The 22,826-nt window shown below is 39.8% G+C and overlaps 2 protein-coding genes across 2 annotated transcripts; one reads left to right on the top strand and one right to left on the bottom strand.

Annotated features, from left to right (window-relative positions):
- The first annotated feature begins 45 nt into the window (after nucleotides 1–45).
- On the top strand, nucleotides 46–10,430 carry cirsr (corepressor of RBPJ and splicing regulator). The gene is made up of 10 exons (XM_014164017.3): nucleotides 46–422; nucleotides 1,718–1,812; nucleotides 2,061–2,134; nucleotides 2,260–2,273; nucleotides 4,799–4,851; nucleotides 4,943–4,991; nucleotides 6,146–6,263; nucleotides 7,249–7,355; nucleotides 9,181–9,266; nucleotides 9,402–10,430. The coding sequence occupies exons 1-10, from the start codon at nucleotides 351–353 to the stop codon at nucleotides 10,240–10,242; spliced, it is 1,509 nt and encodes a 502-aa protein (XP_014019492.1). The 5' UTR covers nucleotides 46–350; the 3' UTR covers nucleotides 10,243–10,430.
- A 2,854-nt stretch (nucleotides 10,431–13,284) lies between these two features.
- LOC106581755 (transcription factor Sp9) lies at nucleotides 13,285–15,916 on the bottom strand. Its single transcript, XM_014164019.2, has 2 exons — nucleotides 15,762–15,916; nucleotides 13,285–15,189 (listed from the first exon to the last, which is right to left on the bottom strand). Exons 1-2 carry the CDS (start codon nucleotides 15,780–15,782, stop codon nucleotides 13,897–13,899), a joined length of 1,314 nt encoding a protein of 437 aa, XP_014019494.2. The 5' UTR covers nucleotides 15,783–15,916; the 3' UTR covers nucleotides 13,285–13,896.
- Between the last annotated feature and the right edge of the window lie 6,910 nt (nucleotides 15,917–22,826).

Here is a 22,826-nt window from a genome sequence, read left to right as displayed (position 1 = left end):
CAGAGGTCACGCACGCAGAGAGCTGACTCGGAAGAAGATGTTAATGACCTTGTTTTGGGTGTTTCCACTAGTTACCACAGCCACACATTGGTTATATCGTAACAATTCATGAAAACAAACATTTGCTTTGTGGTCTTAATTTATGGTTAGGCATAAGATTAACAGTGTGGTTAATATTAGGGTTAAAGTTAAGTTTAAATCACATTTTAAGAAGAATAAATTTTACAAATATGCGGGGTTTAGCACTTTGTGGCTGTGGTAACTAGTAACGACAGTTTTGTTTTTGTCAGCGCGAGTTTGCCAACATTTCGCATTTAATCCCCTAGCTAGCTAACTAATATTATTCAATCATGGGGAAGTCTTTTGCTAATTTTATGTGCAAGAAAGATTTTCACCCTGCATCTAAGTCAAATATAAAAAAGGTAAGTGGCAAATCTTTGGTATAGTTTTCCTCACCAGGAAGTAACTAGCTTGGTTAGCTAACTGACGTATATAACCTAATTTGGATTTAGCCAGATAACAGTTATCTGGCTATCTGAAGAAAATGTATTTCCAATTTGAACGTATCCCCTCTAGATGTTATTTAGTTATGAGAAGAATGATCCCTAGCTAGCTACTACAGGCGTATATGTTCGTTAAATCAGTCGGCTAACATTGGCAAGCCAGTATGAAGCTAGCTAGCTAACAAATCAAATTGTACGTTATTGGTCACATACCCATGGTTAGCAGCATATGTTAATGCGAGTGTAGCGAAATGCTTGTGCTTCTAGTACCGACAATGCAGTAACATCTAAACAATTCCACAACTACCTAATACACACAAATCTAAAGGGATGGAATAAGAATATGTACATATAAATATGGATTAGCAATGACCGAGCAGCATAGGCAAGATGCAATAGATGGTATAAAATACAGTATTAACATATGAGATGAGTATGTATGATATTTAAACATTATTACAGTGGCATTATTAAAGTGACTAGTGATCTGTTTGTTAAAGTGGCCAATGATTTTGAGTCTATATGTAGGCAGCAGCCTCTCTGTGTTAGTGATGGCTGTTTAACAGTCTGATGGCCTTGAGATGGAAGCTGTTTTTCAGTCTCTCGGGCCCATCTTTGTTGCACCTGTACTGACCTTGCCTTCTGGATGGTAGCGGGGTGAACAGGCAGTGGCTCGGGTGGTTGTTGTCCTTTTGATATTTTTTGGCTTTCCTGTGACATTGGGTGCTGTAGGTGTCCTAGAGGGCAGGTAGTTTGCCTCTGGTGATGCATTGTGCAGACCGCACCACCCTCGGTAGAGCCTTGCGGCGGTGATCGGTGCAGTTGCCGTACCAGGCGGTGATACAGCCCGACAGGATGCTCTCAATTGTGCATCTGTAAAAGTTTGAGGGTTTTAGGTGACAAGCCAAATTTCATCAGCCTCCTAACAATCTTCACCACACTGGCTGTGTAGGTGAACCATTTCAGTTTGTCTGTGATATGTATGCCGAGGAACTTAACATTCTACCTTCTCCACTGCTGTCCTGTCGATGTGGATAGGGGGGTGCTCCCTCTGCTGTTTCCTGAAGTCCACAATCATCTCCTTTGTTTTGTTGATGTTGAGTGATGTTATGTAACATTCAGAAAGATAGCTATGTCCCATAGATACAATACATTTAATAGGATACAAATATGACTTGGCTATTCTCAATGTTATCCATTTTACCATTGTACAGGTATGGATAGCAGAGCAGAAATTAACATTCGAGAAGAAGAAGCAGGAGGACCTCATGAATTCTTACCTAAAAGAACAAGACACCTACAACAACAGGTGGGTTACAGATATTCTGAGGATCTGTGGCTGCACAACATGATCCAGATACTTGGATCTCAATTATGCTATGCCTTTACATAGGACTTCTTATTAGTCTCTCATTATTTAACCACTGGAAGTTGCTGTACTTGTCATCTAAATGTATACCTATATTTTGTCTTGTGTAAAATCACAGCTCTAATTGATCATATAACAGATTGAAACCCGTTGTCTGACGTTTCGGCTGTTAAAACCTTTCTCCTTAGACTGTTGATGGGAGATGATCGTGTGAAAAATGGTCTCAACTTCATGTATGAAGCTCCACCTGGGGCAGACAAAGGTAACTACATCAATCCTGGTTCTGCTGCATTAGATGGCCATATTTTTCACCATACTAAACAAACCATATGACTTTCCACTGATCTCTGCTCTCCTTTCTCACGCACTGTCCACTCTACTGAGAAGAAGAGACCAAAGAGGTAAGCACCTCAGACTTCTCCAAGAAAGCATTAATATACTGAACAAAAATATAAACAACATGTAAAGGGTTGGTCTCATTTTTCATGAGCTGAAATAAAAGATCCCCACATTTTTTTTCATATGCATAAAAATATTTTTTCTCCACCAAATTTAGTGCACAAATTTGTTTACATCTCTGTTAGTGAGCATTTCTCATTTGCCAAGATAATCCATACTAGAGGTCGACCGATTAATGATTTTTCAACGCCGATACCGATTATTGGAGTACCAAAAAAAGCCGATACCGATTAATCGGACCATTTTTTTTTGTGTATATATATATATATACACACACGTGTGTGTGTATATACATACATACATACATACACACACACGTGTGTATGTAATGAAGACAATTACAACAATACTGAATGAACACTTATTTTAACTTAATATAATACATAAAATCAATTTAGTCTCAAATAAATAATGAAATATGTTCAATTTGGTTTAAATAATGCTAAAACAAAGTGTTGGAGAAGAAAGTAAAAGTGCAATATGTGCCATGTAAAAAAGCTAACGTTTAAGTTCCTTGCTCAGAACATATGAAAGTTGGTGGTTCCTTTTAACATGAGTCTTCAATATTCCCAGTTAAGAAGTTTTAGGTTGTAGTTGTTATAGGAATTATAGGACTATTTCTCTCTATACCATTTGTATTTCATATACCTTTGACTATTGGATGTTCTTATAGGCACTTTAGTATTCCCAGCCTAATCTCGGGAGTTGATAGGCTTGAAGTCATAAACAGCGCAATGCTTGAAGCACAGCGAAGAGCTGCTGGCAAACGCAGGAAAGAATGCTTACGAGCCTGCTGCAGCCTACCACTGCTCAGTCAGACTGCTCTATAAAAATCATAGACTTAATTAGAATATAATAAACACACAGAAATACGAGCCGTAGGTCATTAATATGGAAAACAAAACGTTTATTATTTCAGTGAAATACGGAACCGTTCCGTATTTTATCGAACGGGTGCCATCCCTAAGTCTAAATATTGCTGTTACATTGCATAACCTTCAATGTTATGTCATAATTATGTACAATTCTGGCAAATGAATTAGTCTTTGTTAGGAAGAAATGGTCTTCACACAGTTCGCAACGAGCCAGGCGGCCCAAAATGCTGCATATACCCTGACTCTGCTTGCACAGAATGCAAGAGAAGTGACACAATTTCCCTAGTTAAAAGAAATTCATGTTAGCAAGGCAATATTAACTAAATATGCAGGTTTTAAAAAATGTATTTGTGTATTGATTTTAAGAAAGGCATTGATGTTTATGATTAGGTACACATCGGTGCAACGACAGTGCTTTTTTCGCGAATGCGCTTGTTAAATCATCACCCATTTGGCGAAGTAGGCTGTGATTCAATGAGAAATTAACAGGCACTGCATTGATTATATGCAATGCGGGACAAGCTAGATAACTACACATGGTTGATATTACTAGTTTAACTAGTGATTTATATTAAGATTGATTGTTTTTTTTTATCAGATAAGTTTAATGCTAGCTAGCAAGCAATTTACCTTGGCTCCTTGCTGCGCTCGTGTAACAGGTGGTCAACCTGCCACGCAGTCTCCTCGTGGAGTGCAATGTAATCGGCCATAATCGGCGTCCAAAAATACTGATTACCGATTGTTATGAAAACTTGAAATCGGCCCTAATAATCGGCAATTCCGATTAATCGGTCGACCTCTCATCCATACACCTGACTAGTGTGGCATATCAAGAAGCTGATTAAACAGCATGATCATTACACAAGTGCACCTTGTGCTGGGGACAATAAAAGGCCTCTCTAAAATGTCCAGTTTTGTCAGACAACACAATGCCACATATGTCTCAAGTTGAGGTAGTGTGCAATTGGCATGCTGACTGCAGGAATGTCCACCAGAGCTGTTGCCGGAGAATTTAATGTTAATTTCTCTGCCATAAGCCGCCTCCAATGTTGTTTTCGATAATATGGCAGTACATCCAATCGGTATCACAACCGCAGACCAGCCCAGGACCTTCACATCTGGCTTCTAGATTAGGACCTAATGAATTTATTACAATTGACTGATTTCCTTCTATGAACTGTAACTTAGTAAAATCTTTGAAATTGTTCCATGTTGTGTTTAGATTTGTGTTCATTTATACTCTGGTAAATGTTGTAGATTTAAAGGCATGTGTTGGTTTATTATTCAAATCACATTTTATTGGTCACATACACATGGTTAGCAGATGTTAATGCGAGTGTGGCAAAATGCTTGTGCTTCTAGTTCCAACATTGCAGCAATATCTAACATGTAATCTAACAATTCCACAACCACTGCCTAATACACACATCTAAGTAAAGGAATATGTACATATAAATATATGGATGAGCAATGCCAGAGCACTATAAGCAAGATGCAATAGATGGTATAAAATACAGTATATACATATGAGATGAGTGATGCGAGATATGTTGGCATTATTAAAGTTCTATGCGTTGCATCTTCTCTTATAGGAAGGTGAATCAGAATACAAGTTTGAGTGGCAAAAGACGGCCCCTCGAGAGAAGTAAGTCGGTAATTGTGTTGATCAGTACAAACATTTAGATGACTTGAGTTGAAATGTACATTTGTTGATCCTTTCTCTTTCATCTTTTTAGGTATGCCAAGGATGACATGGCTATTAGGGATCAACCATTTGGAATTCAGGTGAATATACACTACCGTTAGAACACCTACTCATTCAAGGGTTTTTCTTTATTTTTACTATTTTCTACATTGTAGAATAATAGTGAACAAGACATCAAAACTATGGAATCATGTAGTAACCAAAAAAAGTGTTAAACAAATCAATATTTCACGCAGTCACCTCTGAACAGTTGATGTTGCGATGTCTGTTACTTGAACTCTGTGTAGCATTTATTTGGGCTGCAATCTGAGGTGCAGGTAACTCTAAGGAACTTATCCTCTGCAGCAGATGTAACTCTGGGTCTTCCTTTCCTGTGGCGGTCTTCATGAGAGCCAGTTTCATCATAGTGCTTTATGGTTTTTGCGACTGCACCTGTAGAATCTTTCAAAGTTCTTGACATTTTCCGTATTGACTGACCTTTATGTCTTAAAGTAATGATGGACTGTTGTTTCTCTTTGCTTATTGGAGCTGTTCTTGCCATAATATGGACTTGGTCTTTTACCAAATAGGGCTATTTTCTGTATAACACCCCTACCTTGTCACAACACAAGTGATTGGCTCAAATGCATTAAGAAGAAAATAAATTCCACATTCACTTTTAAGAAGGCACACCTGTTAATTGAAATGCATTCCAGGTGACTACCTCATGAAGCTGTTTGAGAAAATTGCAAGAGTGTGCAAAGCTGTCAAGGCAAAGGGTGGCTACTTTGAAGATTCTAAAATATAACATTTGTTTAACACTTATTTTTGGTTACCACATGATTCCATATGTGTTATTTCATAGTTTTGATGTCTTCCCTATTATTCTACAATGTAGAAAACAGTACAAAAAAAGGCTTGGAATGAGTAGGTGTGTCCTAACTTTTGACTGGTTGTATGTGTGTGTGTGTGAACCTTTTTTAATAGATTAATAATGTGCCCATTTATGTTTGATTTAACTCAAATGACTTACCTATTGATAACAATCTGCTGTATCATCGTCAGCGCTAAATACTCTTCTGTTAACAAACGTGTGTTGGAATTTGACACTTGGTGGCGCTAAAGGAAAAGGATCATGTTGAACTCAGGATTACAATGTGTTTATTTACATTACGTCATGCATACCTGCGTAGCAGGTCCTATTGGAGGCATTATGAATGAATGTAAGTTCAGTCTAATCACCTGTGATTCTCAGGTTCGCAACGTGAGATGCATCAAGTGTCACAAATGGGGCCATGTGAATACAGACAGAGAGTGCCCTCTCTTCGGCCTGTCTGGGATCAATGCCAGCGCTGCGCCCACAGAGGAAGCAGGTACAAATGACAATCTGTTTTTAATTGACCTATCAGGATAAGTACAGGTAAAAAAAAAGTTAGCCAGCTGGTAATTATTAATAGTATTTCACAGATGTAATGGTTTATGAAAAAAATTTAATAATATTTTTATTATTTTCATTCTCAATAACAAAATTATATTTTCTTCACCAATTCCTTTGAAATAATTAGAATAAAGAACTTGTTATCAATGTATGATGCACCTATGGCGCACCAAAAAATTATAATCATTTGTCCAATAGAATATAAGTCACTATTACATTGTATATTGGTGAAAAGTCTACACTAGAGCTGGGACAATAAACGGAATTATCCATACCAAACACTTATCGCAGGCATTTTGCTGATTTCGTTCATTATGATACGTAGCCTATATAGAGAAATGTGAAGTTTGAAATGAAATACGTTTGCTAATATGGGTGATTTGTTAATGGGACAACTGATGGCTACAACCCTCAAACTAGTAGTAATAGTTTAAATGATCATTTTAAAATCTGTGGTGCACATTGTTATAAACTTATCGTTCTATTTGTTATCGTATCAATTCAGGCAGTTTATTGCAATGTGGATTTTTGTAAATATCACCCAGCTCTAGTCTGTACCTTGTAGCAGTAGTTGCCATCCTTCCTGGTGTCCTGTGGAGCTGATTCTGACTGCTGCAATCAGGAAGTGGATTAGTAAAGTAATGTTTACCGTGGGACAGTCCTGTGAATGGCGTTGATAGTGTAGGCCATAATGGAGCCCCTCCTGTGCTGGGAGAAAAATGAAAGTATTGTGTATTCTGATTCCCCTAACCACTGCTTTGGGAGAATGATATTGTATGATTTGCTCAACCAGAAGACGAGTGAGTTGATTTGGTATCCCTTTCTGTTAACAAAGCCACCCCTGAATTCCCCACTGTGGAGGCAGTGGTGGATGCGGTCAGACATCAATGGGACTTTGAGGCTGTGATTTGTGCTAACAGGTCCGTCGATGCACCCCTCTGAGTTAATGGCAGAGATGCGGAACAGTGGATTTGCCCTGAAGAAATGTGTCCTTGGGAGAAATTCTACTGTTTGTGATCCATCGCAGGTAATCTTCTGTTCCTCTTCTCCCCCTGAAGAAAAACACCAACAATATCCATGGCAAATCCCTGGTCTAAATGTGATTGCTGCAAACTGCCCAATTATCAGAGTAAACCAAACCACACCACAGCACTATTCCAGTCGCTTCAAGTTTAACGTTAGTCAATTGGTCACATGTGATGAGACTAACTGTGGAAATTATAGGATTGTTGCAACACAAGATGCGGTGGTATATACACTGAACAAAAATATAAATGCAACATGTAAGGTGTTGGTCCCATGTTTCATGAGCTGAAATAAAATATCCCAGAAATGTTCCATATGCACTAAAAATGTATTTCTCTCAAATGTTGAGCACAAATTTGTTTACATCCCTGTTAGTGAGAAATTTGCCTTTGCCAAGATAATCCATTCACCTGACAGGCGTGGCATATCAAGAATCTGATTAAATGATCATTATACAGGTGCACCTCGTGCTGGGGGACAATAAAAGACCACTCTAAAATGTGAAGTTTTGTCACACAACACAATGCCACAGATGTCTCAAGTTTTGAGGGAGTGTGCAATTGGAATGCTGACTGCAGGAATGTCCACCAGAGCTTTTGCCAGATAGATTATTGTTAATTTCTCTACCATTAGTTGCCTCAACATCGTTTTAGAGAATTTGACCGTACGTACAACCGCAGACCACGTGTAACCACGCCAGCCCAGGGCTTCCACATCCATCTTCTTCACCTGTGGGATCGTCTGAGACCAGCGACCCGGACAGCTGATGAAACTGTGGGTTTGCACAACCAAATACGTTCTGCACAAACTGTCAGGAACCGTCTCAGGGAAGTTCATCTGCGTTCTCGTCGTCCTCACTAGGGTCTTGACCTAACTGTAGTTCGGCATTGTAACAAACTTCAGTGGGCAAATGTTCACCTTCGATGGCCACTGGCACGCTGGAGAAGTGTGCTCTTCACGGATGAATCCCGGTTTCAACTGTACCGGGCAGACAGCATGTATGGCGTCGTGTGGGCGAGCGGTTTGCTGACGTCAACATTGTGAACAGACTGCCCCATGGTGGCGGTGGGGTTATTGTGTGGGCGGGGTTATTGTGTGGGCAGGCTTAAGCTACGGACAATGAACACAATTGCATTTTATCGATGGCAATTTCAATGCACAGAGATACTGTGACGATATCCTGAGGCCCATTGTCGTGCCATTAATCTGCTGCCATCACCTCATGTTGCAGCATGATAATGCACGGCCCCATGTCGCAGGATCTGTACATAAATCCTAGAAGCTGAAAATGTTCTTCCATGGCCTGCATACTTAACAGACATGTCAACCATTGAGCATGTTTGGGATGCTCTGGATTGACATGAAACGACAGCGTGTTCCAGTTCTTGATAATATCCAGCAACTTCACACAGCCATTGTAGAGGAGTGGGACAACATTCCACAGGCCACAATCAACAGCCTGATCAACTCAATGCGAAGGAGATGTGTCGCACTGCGTGAGGCAAATGGTTGTCACCCCAGATACTGACTGGTTTTCTGATCCAGGCCCCTATCTGTGACCAACAGATGCCATATCTGTATTCCCAGTCATGTGAAATCTGTAGATTAGGGACTGATTTTTCTTATATGAACTGTAACTCAGTAAAAATCTTTGAAATTGTTGCATTTGTATTTTTGTTCAGCAGATTTTATTCTCGTCTTACTTGCTTCCTCTAATCATTTGTGACATCTCTTCTACATTAAATGATATGCACGTTTAGTTAGTATTTGCTTTTTAATTATCTTGAATTGTGTTTGACTTGTTGTTCATTGTTTTTCTGCTATAGGAGTATGTCGCCAGTGAAGAAGAGGAGGATCCTGAGGTTGAATTCCTGAAGTCGTTGACTACTAAACAGAAAGAGAAGCTCCTCAGGTAGGAGAGCATTCATTCATAGGTTTAGTTGTTTTGGATGCAAGTATGCTCATTGTAAAATAAGACGAAGGATGATTCATTCAAAAATAAAAGTTAACGTGATCTACTCACAGATATTGTCTTTCTTTTTTAAAGGAAACTGGATCGTCTAGAAAAGAAGGAGAAGAAGAAAGACAAGAAGGGCAAAAAGCAGCAGAAGAAGAAGAGTAAAGGAAGGCAGAAGAAGCGTGACAGCTCCAGTGAAAGCAGCAGCAGCAGTGATGGTGACAGTGACTCAGACTCTGACAGCAACTCTAAGAGCCAGAAGAAGAAGAAGGGCAAGAGAAAGGACTCGTGTTGTGATAACACGAAGAGTGAGGGACTAGTCAACAGTAAGACCAAGGCCGCCTCTCACAGGAGCAGGTCACGGAGCCCAACCTCCAGACAGAAACGGCACAAAGACGATACCAGAGAGAAGAAACAAACAAGGCCTGAGCCAGGCAGGAGCGAGGGCAGAAAGTACAGTCCAGAGAGAAAGATGAGGGTGGAAGAACGTCAGGAGAGACACAGACACGACAGCAGGGAGAGGCAGAGAACCAGCAGCAGCTCCCAGCCTGGCCCAGAAAGAAGCAGGAGCAGTGAGAGAGACAGGGAGGGAGGTAAAGACCAGGTTCACAGTAAGGATGAGGGGAAAAGTAGACGAGAAAGGAATAGGAGCAGAAGCAGAGATGGAGTGAAGGATAAAGCAGCAAAAGAGCGGAGCAGAAGCCACGAGCGCGGTAGAGAGAGGGGAGGTAAAGGGAGGAGCAGGAGCACAGGAAGAGAGAGGAATACAAGCAGCAGCGGGGCAAAGGATAAAGCAGCAGCAAAGGAGAGGAGTAGGAGCCGAGATCGGGGGAGAGAGAGGGGGGGCAAAGGGAGGAGTAGAAGCAGGAGTACAGGCAGAGGGAGGGAGAAAAGAGCCAGAAGCCGAGATAGAGCTGAGAGAAAGCGCTAAACTGTGAGAGTAGATCAATCTTACAAAGTGGGCCAGTAATGACATACCTTTTTATTTTGCTGGCCTAAACAAAGTGAATATTTTTCGACACGAACGTGTAATGTTTTCAATGTTTTATGATGCTACTGTAAAATATCTTTTTTTTTTCTTTGTGTGCTCACTTTATTAAACAACACATAGAAACCAAAGTTTTAGTAGCCTGCACAGTATTGGTCATGTTTTGATGTTACCTGCTATTTGGCTGCTACAGCATCATGAGAGCGCAGGCCCTCATAGTTATTATTTTCCTCCACTAGAGGGCAGCAGTAGATGTAAAATAACTTGAACCACAGAAATATTTGTCAGATTGTCTTGCATGCACTTCATGGTTGTCATTTTATTCCCGATAACTCTTCAGAATACTGAAAGAATATTATAGCAAATCGAAATGAAAATATTTTGGTTTGGTGAAAGTGTAATAACCCGTTGGGCAATTTTTGGGGGAATCAATGTTGTTTCCCCACGTCATTTAAACAAAAATGTATGTGACGTTGAACCAACGTGGAAAACTGATTGTCAAAGTAATGGAATTGGAGGTTTTTTTCACCCAACTTTTACCCTAAATCAAATGGCATGGTGAATTGTTTTGTTTATATCACGTTAGTTGACAACTCACCCAAATGTAAATCAAAACTAGACATTACTGAACAAAACTGAAATGATTTCCAGTGGGAAACGTTCTGTTCTCACATGCTTGTAAACCGTGTTTCATCACATTTGTTACAAGTCTAGCCTAATTATGTAGACTTGTTTCACAATGGTATTTTGCAACAAGTGCCCTAAACAGGAGCATGGTTAACTGACACTCAGTCTGAGTGTTCAGTAGCCTATGCGATCCATATGCGTATGCCTGCATACGTGATTAGTGTGTAGAGCTCAAGTTTGTTTCAAATGTTGAACACTGAAGACCCAATTCTGAATTGAAGTCAATTTACTTTTAGTGTAAAACACAATGCATGATTTACGCAACACTGCGTGCCTATTGGCCTTTAGATATTACTTGTAAGCTACCTGCATGACATGATCACCATGATGGACAAAACAGAAGAAACCATGAGTTCATTTGGGTTCATTTGACATATTGAACAGTGTAGCCTACGAGTCCGTATTTGTTTAGGAGCCATATATTTTTGGAAAAGCCATAGCAATTAGCTTAGATGGATAACTAATGTCGACATGATATTCTTTGATAATTCCTGATCAGAAAAGTCGAGAATTAGTTGCACGTTTTGTTTCTCGCTTCAGATTTGTCTATTCTGTGTAGCCAATTTAACTCCAATAATGCAGGGAGGTGTGCACCTATAACCCTATACTTTAAATGCTTTAGGCTATCCAAATTGGTTTGATGATTTGTAATTTTGTAATTATCACAAGAAAAAAATACTTCCATTGTGAGATGATGGACATTGTTTTACCCTGGGGACGGGGAGAATGGCGTGAGCCCTTTAGCAGCGAAATGTGTCCCGTAACGTCGCACTGGTTCTCTTCTTTGATCTCTCTCTTTTATTGTGGCTTGAAAACAAAGATGACTTCTGCCTAATGCTCAGTGAGAGGGCATTCCAGGGAAAGCAACAAAGCAGATAACTGACAGCACTTACTGTCCGCAACACCAGGCGTCTCTCTCCCAAAAGCATTTGGACGCACTTATCGTTTTGATTTCAACCACCTTTTGTAGCCATATAATTGCAAACTATGTAAATGATTTACAGCATAATAAAAAAAAAAAGTTTTATGAGAAATATTTTCCATAAGAAGAAAAAAAATAACATAAGAAAGTCACTGCAAATACACAGCTAATTTAAATTTAAAAAAATAAACACACTTGCAACTGCAGGTTGCATTGATTTGTTATTTGTTTTATATATTTTAGTAGCCTGATTTTGAATGGGCCTATTTTATTTTAAATCATGCCTGCACATTTAAAAGGTCACATTGATATTAAATGCTAAATATATTATATAATCCTTTGTTTGTATTTTAGTCTTCAGCTTTAGTTGTTTATTCTTGAACTCAAATTTGGTGATGATTATAGAAAATGTAAATGTTATTTTAGGTCGTTATTTTCCAGGTCTCTCCCTTAAACCCAGCCACACAAAAGGAAATGAAAATAATTTTCCTCTATTGCCTTCTGGTCAATTTAACTTCCTCTTCAGGAAGAGGTTGTATGGATGAGATGCCTCTCCCTAATGTATTCCCAGGCCTGGGCTCACGCTGTAATTATTCCCCGGGTTTTTCTTTGAGATCGGACGCTGCACTGGGTAAGCACAAAGAATTCAGAGAGCATCCTTGAACCCTTTCAGTACGGGGCCACTGATATTCAAATAACATGCAGGAACCATTTGACTGCGCCGCGACAAGAGCATTTCAAATTCAACATTTGCATATGGCTTTTTACCCCTTCTTCTTTTTTTGTAACAGTTCCCATAACATCAAATCAAGTGTATAGTTTCTAGGAAAGCTTAGAGATGCTTTATCCTTATTATTGGACTGCAATCTTTCCGTTTGACATGCAAATTAAAGCAGTTAATTTGGACAATTAAAATAAATATTCAGGAGTCCTTTGTCATCAAAACCCCCTCGGAAGCCCCCAGATAAAGTAAAGCTGAACAAATGATGTCTCGGCGATTAATTAGATATTTGATAAGACACCAATCCCTAATCGCAAATACAAGACACATGGGGGCTGCGATGTGCTCCAAGTCATAATTAATACCGTTTAACAAGATTTTAATTTGGGCATGAAATGTATTTTCCGGCCATTTACTAGGCCTATTGATTTATTCCTCAGAGAGAATGCACGTCTATGTGCGATTGCCTATATCAGCAATGTATGATTGATTTTATGTAATGAACACTCTTGCTTATCTACATTTTACGTTTGGCAATCGTATTTATTTACGATCAAATCAATTCCCTTTTTTTCATCATTTATTTTCATTTGGAATAATGAAAACAAATATGGGACACAAGATAGTAAAACATTCCCATCACATGACTACTGCCTCAGATTTTACATCATTTTAATTATGACAAAATGAAAGGCTTATACGTGTGATTTTATACAAGTAAACATTTATATATTTGTAGCAAAGAAATGAAATGGTTAACTGAATTTTAAAAAGCTGTGTACATACATATCCACAAAGTGCGTTAAAAGTAAACTCCCTGAATTGCAGGATCCCAAACACGAATAAAACAATCATAATTAACATTTACATGAAAAGAACACATTGTTTGTTGCCAATATGTACAGGACGATGGCGACTCACATGGGCCAACCAAGTTCATTGGGGTTAACTTACCCCTTTTACGCACTGATCCGTTTAAAATGTCCTCCAGCTAATTTTGAAGTTGACAGCTTTATAGTCATTTTCTTACAATAGCCTATAGAATAATTCTGCTATTCGTTTGATGGTTAATAACGAGTTGAACATTCAATCAATATGGTGGTAAGATCTAATTATTTTTAGTTTTTCAAATACTTTGCCTAAAATAATTGTTTCCTCCGATACTGTCTCTCAAACCTAGACCCGTTTTTATTACATGTGCCAGTTATGATGCCTACTGGTCATTTGCTTTATAAAGTTGGTTTCGAAGTCATTCAAATAACAGCCTTCAGGGCTCGTCATGAGGAGATGGGTCCTTGATCGTGATTCTGGGGTTTACCCCGTCTAAACTCAGTTCTGGGGACTCGGACCTGGGGGTCTCCAGGTTACTGGTGTCGGTGTCACTGTCGCTTCCCTTTTTGCCTTCTCCACCGCCGGCAGTGTGGGTTTTAATGTGCTTGCTCAAATGGTCGCTCCTCATAAAGCGCTTGTTGCATACTGGGCAAGCAAACCTTTTCTCACCAGTGTGGGTACGGAGGTGTCTCTGAAGTTCATCTGATCTTGTAAACCTTTTGCCACAAAAAAGCCAATTGCAGACAAAGGGCCGCTCGCCAGTATGCCATCTCAAATGGGCTTTAAGGTGAGAGGTTTTGCCATACACCTTACCGCAGCCAGGAATGTGACAACTGTGAAGTCCTTTCCTCCGTAGGCTGGCCCCTGCAGGCCCGAGCCGCTCAGCCTCCTGACAGTTCGGACAGTCGCATGTGGCTCTGCCGGAGTACCTCCTGGATGACCTTGAGGAACCAGAACTAGAACCTGAAATCATAGCGTTGGCGGCAGAGGCGTCCGTGTATGATGGAATGACTGTTTTGAATCCCTCTTGTGTTAACAGGTGTTGGCTAGTTGATAGAAGATGAGATGCCGTGGGACTTATACCGGTTGAGCTGAATGCCGAGTGTGTCAAAGTGGAGAAGTCAGGGTTATAGCCACTGAGCTGAGAGTGTATGGCTTGGGGGGTCCCGGAATGCAGGGAGGTCTGCAGTGAGCTTGCAGGGTTCTGGACCTCGAGCCATGAGCCAGGGTTGGTGTGAACGTCCCACCACGCGGACGCTCCGTTCGTAACATCGCCCGAGATGGTTGAATGGAAACCAGACTTGTACCACGACTCATACGGATGTGCCATCCCTACCCTCGGATACAGGGATTCTGCTGATGTGTGGACTTTGGAGATGAAGGCGGATTGCCCAGACTCTTGGGACGAAATGCTCGCTGAGTTGGAAAACAGACTGCTGTACTCTGTGGAAAACGCAGAGGAGGTCGGGGAAGTGGAGGCTAAGCAGAACGCGCTGTTGCCTGTGCCAGTAGTTGATGTAAGTCCGGTCGATCCGCGGCTTGTTGCTACAGTGAATCCTGGGAGACTGGATCCCAAGTTGCAGCTAGAGGAGGTTCTTTTCCAAGGATGAAATCCGCCTTTTGAAAACGCACTGGAATCAGGTAGAGTGGTAAGGGGACTGGTATTGCCAATTTTGTTACAAGTAGCAGCCAGCATAGCTAGAGGGGTAGTTCCAAATCGTGGTTCTTCCTGTAAAGAGATTAATATCTGTACTTTAGAACATTGCAAGCAATGTAAATAATATAGCCTACATGTATTTGCTAGAAGTATAATTTGCGTCTGCCTATCTGATCACCAACCGTTCGGTTGTCATGCTTGTTTGGAGAGCAATTACTGCATAGGCTACAAAATTATTTAAAGGAATAATGGATAAAAAATACATTTACTGAAAATGTTTATTCATAAAGAATGTATCAAAATGTGACCCAAATATCAACTGAACCAAATAAACAATCATCGAGGATATACAGTAATGTCACCCAGTTTACTGCGTGTCTCGAAAGTTTGCTCACAATGTTGGGTATAGCTAATTATGAAAGTTGGCAAAAGCTACAATTCTTTTGACTGAGGAAAGTGGTCTATAAAACCGATATGAGTCACGATGTACAACATATAAACAAGCAGTTTCAATACCTATAACCAACAACGCTGAAGGATAAAACAACATTGACCACAAACTTTTTAGAAAGCGACAAAGTATAAAGCCTACTTTCACGCATGTTTTACGCATTGAATTGAAAACTAATATTTTGTCGCCTTACCCCAAGTATAGACGTAGCCATATCCAGGGCCTTTGCTATGTTGAATTGGTCACAATTCTGCAATAGTGTACTTTTCCAATTCGACTCAGGCACTGTGCTTTTTCGTAGTCACACGATTTCTCTCTTGGCTCGGAGCTCCTACACTACCTAGTTGTAGAGAGCGCGTTCTTTGAAGTACAGCTGGCAAGAGCAAGCAGCCAATCTAAGCGCTGGAGTATTGGCAAGGGGGCGATGTCAGCCAATGAGAGATTCGACCAAGGACAGAAACGCTAAAAGATTCACGTCAATCAATAACCATTATGCGGCTCTGACTGTCAAGCAAGATACGATGTGGTGTTTTTATACATTTTATGTATTCTCTCATCAAGGCTCAATGTGTCCTTTCATTGTAGAATCGAGCTCATTTTGGTGTAAACCAGTCCTCTGAAAGAGGTAAGCATTTGATTTATTTAGATGACGCACTCTGTTGCATTTCCTAAAGCTTTCTGACAAATTGTCTTGTTTTATTTGAAATGCAGGTTCTTATTGAACTTGTTTTATTGTTGTGAGGTATACTGTTCTGATGTAGGCTATAGCTGCCACGGGCATTTATCCCTCGTGGAGTCCCCAAAAATGTTTTATGTTTCATGACATGACATTAGGGTATTGGTGATTATTGAAAAAATATCTAGGCCTGTAAGAATTGCGGTGCCTTCATATTTGTCAAAACTAAAGCTGTCATGCACTTTCAGGAATGGAAACGTCTTCATTTGCAGGGCATGTGCTTGCTCACAGCATACATGGACATGAATTTAAGCAGAAGTTCCCGTACTCTCACCAGGAGGCCAGAAAATACAATAAGCTGACCCATTATCGCTGAATATTGGTTGACTGAAGTGAAGACGCTTGCAATACAAGGTATGTCATTCAACAGGTGAATTATCTTCATGTTTCCATAGGCTCAAGCGGTGTTGCCATGTGTGCGTTAAAGAGAGTATCGTGGACTTGTTTGTAAACTCTGTGTGTGTGTGTGTACGTGCGTGAGCGTGAAGCGCCAGTCTGCCAGCCTGTCTGTGCCAATTTACGCGTGTATGTAGAGTGTGTGCGGGGGGATTTTTGGTCAATTAAAAAGTGCCAATTAACTTGATGAGTGGTTGGTGTTTTAAAGGGTTACAGCCTGTAAAATGTACTAAAATACAATTATTTCTAAAATATTGCAGACGTTGTCATAATAATCACAGGAGATGTTGTTTCCCTCATGTCAGCCTGGCGAATGGATTTCATTCAACGATACAGGCTGATTTCATATGGCACAATGAAACCATAGAGCATTGCACACTAAATATTTAGGCTAACTAAATATAACGTTTGGGGATACAATTGAATCATAGAAAACCCACGGGGAGCTCATCAACGTGAACCTTTTTTTTTCCGCCAAATGACTATAGTTTTTTTCTTCCTCTAGATACATTTTTTTTAAAGATCACAATGCAATATATGTCAACGTGTTTCACAGCTTGTTAAACATTTAGGGGTAATGACATAATGTAACAATGGCCTGCTTTGGTGTGAATCATCATCCCTTTAAAAGTTAAAGCAATTTTCCAGAGAAAGGCTTCACTGAAAGCTGTGCATTACAGTATTCAAAACGGGCAAATAATGCTCCATTATAGCGCTTGAATGCTGCCAGTCAGGCAAGCGCAATTTGTTCAAAGGCTCTCTCTGCTTTAAATCCCCACCTTTAGAGAGGTGAATATAAAACAATTTCATCAAATCCAACGAACGGAGCCAAGAAAATTGCTTCATTTTTTGCAATCATGGCAATTTGAGTGGAGTGCTATTAGCACTATCAAATGTCGATTCTGCATAAACAAATTTGATTGTAATGCCAAAGTTGCTCGAACAGCATGAGTGTCTGATAAGATGTGTCTGAGCATGTAAGAATTCATTTCTCTTACTGTTTTTTTGCATTTTTGTAATTACAATTCGAAATGTTTTGTCTGGTGTTATGCACTTTTGGTTCAAATAAGGCCCATGTCATTATTGTTAATTATCTGTTGTTGATTTTCTATATATAATCATATTCTGGTGTTATCTAGATCTTTATACTGGATTTCTATTTTTGTCTGTAAATAAAAGAGGAATCATTTCTCACCGAGCGAGGGGAAGATAATGCCTTCGATGAAGTACTTGCTTTTAATTAGAGTGATTATTCCCCCATTATTCAACATCTAACTGATTATTGAAACACTTATATTATGAAGTCGTAAGGTAATGTATAACGAACAACAAAAACTTTAGCGGTGTAGGCAGATAGGGACACCAGAGCACTAAAACAACGATTATGCTTCAAAATGACAGCTGTTGCCAAAATGTTTGATCACATGAGTGCCAATACTCATTTTGAAACAGTGTTAGACTATTTGCTAATTTTGAATGGCGTTGCACATGTACTTGAGTTTGGAATTTCATACAATTTCATGTAGGCCGACCATAATCAAGATGTGATAGCCTGTCAATGTGCGTAATGGTTGGTACCGAATGCCAGCATCCTTGACGAAATCTTGTCATGAAAAATATTTTAACAGTGTCATTCAAGTGAGAATTTGAAGTTGAATCTCGCATGCAGGACTCCATCCGAAAGCACTTTTCTGTGGCAATTAGGAGCCTATTACAAGTCATTAGATTGATCAATGTACCTTAAACAATGAAAATGATTTATTTGGTAGAACAAAACGTTGTGCCTCTATTGTGGTGAGGCTAAGTGACGCTGCATCGATCAAGGCGTTCAACAACAAAAGATACATGATTAATCCAAACCTATTCATTTAAATTATTGGTACAAAAGGCATTTGATTGCCTCAAATCTATATCATTAGAGGCTCGTTTTATGCATGTTAAACGATGCAGGGTGCTGGATTACAGCAATATTTCTGGTCAATTCCTGCACGGATTAATTTCCTTAGGCCTTGAGGGAAGTTTATTTGTGGACAATGAACTAATCGGTGTAATCTCATGGTCGGGATTGTTGGAAGTCCACAGGCCTACAGCTGTTTCTGTCCAAGCGATGAAACAGTTTAGGGGCAATGATGTCTTGCTTCAATTCTAAGTAGTTTTACATGTTCATTTATATAATTATCTTAAAACAGGTGTATGAAAGTAAAATAAAAAAAGTAGAGATTTTTTATTTTTTAAGTAGCCTACAAGCAGATAAAGATGGTGTTGGTTTGGGTCATAGTGATGGTAGCCTACTTCATTTTATGTAGTAAACGTTATTTTGTCATAAACTCGTGTTATTTCTATCTTGTAAAATCTATATCAAGATGCACAGTAGACCTATTCTCCTTTTATATGATTTGTAGACTAACGCACCAGATCGTCGAAGTGAGTAGGCTATTTGCATATGCAAAGACTTGCATGCCATATCGTTCTCCATTAATTTTGAATGTACAGTATTCAACCTGTTTCTCATCCCCACTCTTGCATGGTAATTATTGCTGAATGCCTTTCACATTTTCCATTCGATGTTTGTACATTTCTGGTTGTCAAGGGAAGCTTTTTTTTTAAAGAATATGTGGGAAAGACTGAAATTCACTATGCAATGGTGCTTAACAGGGAGATAGATATACAATCATATTCGTGTTCAGAAAAAAAAAACACTTTTTTTATCGGGGAGGGAGATAACCCTTAGGGAAAAAACAGCGCTGTGGCAAGGAATAGCATAGAAGAGTCGCATTGTTAAAGGAGTAGTAATCCCCCAGCTGCTTACTTGCTTTGATTTAACCCTCCCTGATATGAGGTACAGCCGAACCAGCACACCCTGCCACTGTAATATTCTGTGTTAGAGACTGTCATTTTGGTTATAGGCTTGACTCTTGGGTAGTCTCCTGTATTAACTCCTGTAGTAACCTATAATGGTGTGTTGTACGTTTTAAATCAGTTGTAAGTGCATGTGTTGCAAGTCAAATGCATTGTGCCAGACAACACAGTCAGGCACATATGAAAAGTATTTACGCGTTCCAGTGTATATGCGCCAATGTGTGCATACATTTTCTATGACAAAATGAAGCTTAGCTCAGCTCAAGTAGAGTAGGCCTACTAGGCCTGATATTAACAAGTGTGTGTTAAATGTAGAAACATGGGTCAGCTAGCAAGCTACCAGGGTCATCTTTCATTTCGAGCAGAATCATGTCCTATCTTGAGAGCTAGGCGTTAGTGCGGTCGGCATCAGTGTGGTGTTAGCTAGACACCTATTAGCTTATAGTCTCTAAATCGTGCATTTATGTTTTTTCACTATACTTTAAGCGCAGTTTTAGTAGCCAGCGCAAACTGAAGAAAGGGACATGGCTCCCAAGAAGGCGTGTTTTATGTATACTACAGTAGCTCAGGCCAAAGCTGAATGTGTACCCTAGATTACATAATGCTATGAGCTCTCACTCTCAATGGACATTGACATGTTGTTTTTGTTAGCAGAAGGGAGATGATGGACAGCAGCCACCATCACTGATTGGACGGTTTGGGGACCGCTTTAAAAATAGCAATCGTTGGATTGCCCAATGTAGGGTATGTCTATAGTCTTTAAATGTAAACTGGAAATATACATTTTACTGCTTAGCAAACATGGACTATGCATTTTTTCAGTACTTCATTTATTTTATGGACCGCATGAGCCAGTGTAAAGGTATTCTGTTCATTCATTGACTAGGGCAGTGGTTCCCAACCTTTTTGGGTTACTGTACCACCAGCTAAATTTTGCTCTACCAGAGTACCCCTGAAGTACCCCCTCATGTGTATTTTACCAGAAGGCCAATGGTCTCATGAGTCTTCTCAAGTACCCCCTGTGGATACATCAAGTGCCCCCAGGGATCCTACTACCCCTGGTTAGGAACCACTGGACTAGTGGTTCTCAAACTTTTTGGGTCCGGGAACTCATTTTGTCATAGCAAATTCTTCAGGGACCCCCTCATAATCAGAACACAACTCGAGTGAGATAACTAAAAATAGCATACAAGGAATTTTACTATGACTTGGGCAGTGCAGGGCTAGACAAACCAAGTCTCTGGCCTGGGAAGGAACATTTTAAAGGCCTGGCATTGGAGATATTCTTTTTTTGTGTACTAATTTCCTGCATTTCTACACATTTTGTCAGTGGCAGAGAGTTTTTGTTGTTGTTGCAGCTTTAAAGCTATAATACTCTGCAATTCAACACATATCCTGTAATTCTACACATTTTTTACAAGGCAGAGAGACAGTTTTGAAGCTTAAATTACTGTGCATGTATGGGGAATACAAGAAGTGTTGAGTTAAAAAAAATGTATAATTGGTGGATTACTGTGAATGCCAATATCCCTGTGAGCCTCCCAGGCCCATGTTGCCCATAGTTAAAGTTCCAATACAGCCGTTTTTATCTCAATATCAAGTCATTTTTGGGTAACTATTACCTTACTGTGATTGTTTTCAGTTAAAATGGTAAAAAAATACACAAAAATAGCTTCTTATGAAAGAGAAATTTTTCAAGCAAAAGTGTTTCCAGGACTGTCTGTGAGTGGTCTGACTCTTGGTAAAAACCTGGGACCAGCGCCGCTGCTAACTACAAGGGCCATTACTAATTACCGGTGCCTTTGCTAGCTACCAGCACCTTTGCTAACTAGCATAGCTGGTCCTATTGTTGCAAAGAGTTATGGGATATTAGAATCTCGTTGTTTTAACCTTTGTCATCTTCAACCTACAGTTGAAGTCAGAAGTTTACATACACCTTAGCCAAATACATTTAAATTCAGTTTTTCACAATTCCTGACATTTAATCCTAGTAAAATTCCCTGTTTTAGGTCAGTTAGGATCACCACTTTATTTTAAGAATGTGAAATGTCAGACTATTAGTAGAGAGAATGATTTATTTCAGCTTTTATTTCTTTCATCACATTTCCAGTGGGTCAGAAGTTTACATACACTCAATTAGTATTTGGTAGCATTGGCTTTAAGTTGTTTAACTTGGGTCAAACATTTTGGGTAGCCTTCCACCAGCTTCCCACAATAAATTGGGTGAATTTTGGCCCATTTCTCCTGACAGAGCTGGTGTAACTGAGTCAGGTTTGTAGGCCTCCTTGCTCGCACACACTTTTTCAGTTCTGCCCACAAATTTTCTATATGATTGAGGTCAGGGCTTTGTGATGGCACTCCAATAACTTGACTTTGTTGTCCTTAAGCCATTTTGCCACAACTTTGGAAGTATGCTTGGGGTCATTGTCCATTTGGAAGACCTATTTGCGAGCAAGCTTTAACTTCCTGACTGATCTCTTGAGATATTGCTTCAATATTTCCACATAATTTTCCTTCCTTATGAGCTATCTATTTTGTGAAGTGCACCAGTCCCTCCTGCAGCAAAGCACCCCCACAACCTATTTTGTGAAGTGCACCAGTCCCTCCTGCAGCAAAGCACCCCCACAACATGATGCTGCCACCCCCATGCTTCACGTTTGGGATGGTGTTCTTCGGTTTACAAGCCTCCCCCTTTTTCCTCCAAACATAATGATGGTCATTATGGCCAAACAGTTCTAATTTTGTTTTATCAGATCAGAGGACATTTCTCCAAAAAGTACGATCTTTGTCCCCATTTGCAGTTGCAAACCGTAGTCTGGATTTTTTTATGGTGGTTTTGGAGCAGTGGCTTCTTCCTGGCTGAGTGGCCTTTCAGGTTATGTCGATATAGGACTCGTTTTACTGTGGATATAGATACTTTTGTACTTGTTTCCTCCAGCATCTTCACAAGGTCCTTTGCTGTTGTTCTGGGATTGATTTGCACTTTTCGCACCAAAGTACTTTCATCTCTAGGAGACAGAATATGTCTCCTTCCTGAGCGGTATGACGGCTACGTGGTCCGATGGTGTTTACACTTGCATACTATTGTTTGTACAGACGAACATTGTACCTTCAGGCGTTTGGAAATTGCTCCCAAGGATGAACCAGACTTGTGGAGGTCGACAATTTTTTATCTGAGGTCTTGGCTGATATCCTTAGATTTTCCCATGATGTAAAGCAAAGAGACACTGAGTATGAAGGTAGGCCTTGAAATACAGCCACAGGTAC

This window comes from Salmo salar, chromosome 21, assembly GCF_965601325.2.
Source record: "Salmo salar chromosome 21, fSalSal1, whole genome shotgun sequence".
Lineage (NCBI taxonomy): Eukaryota > Metazoa > Chordata > Actinopteri > Salmoniformes > Salmonidae > Salmo > Salmo salar.
This window is presented reverse-complemented; position numbering and strand designations above follow the sequence as displayed.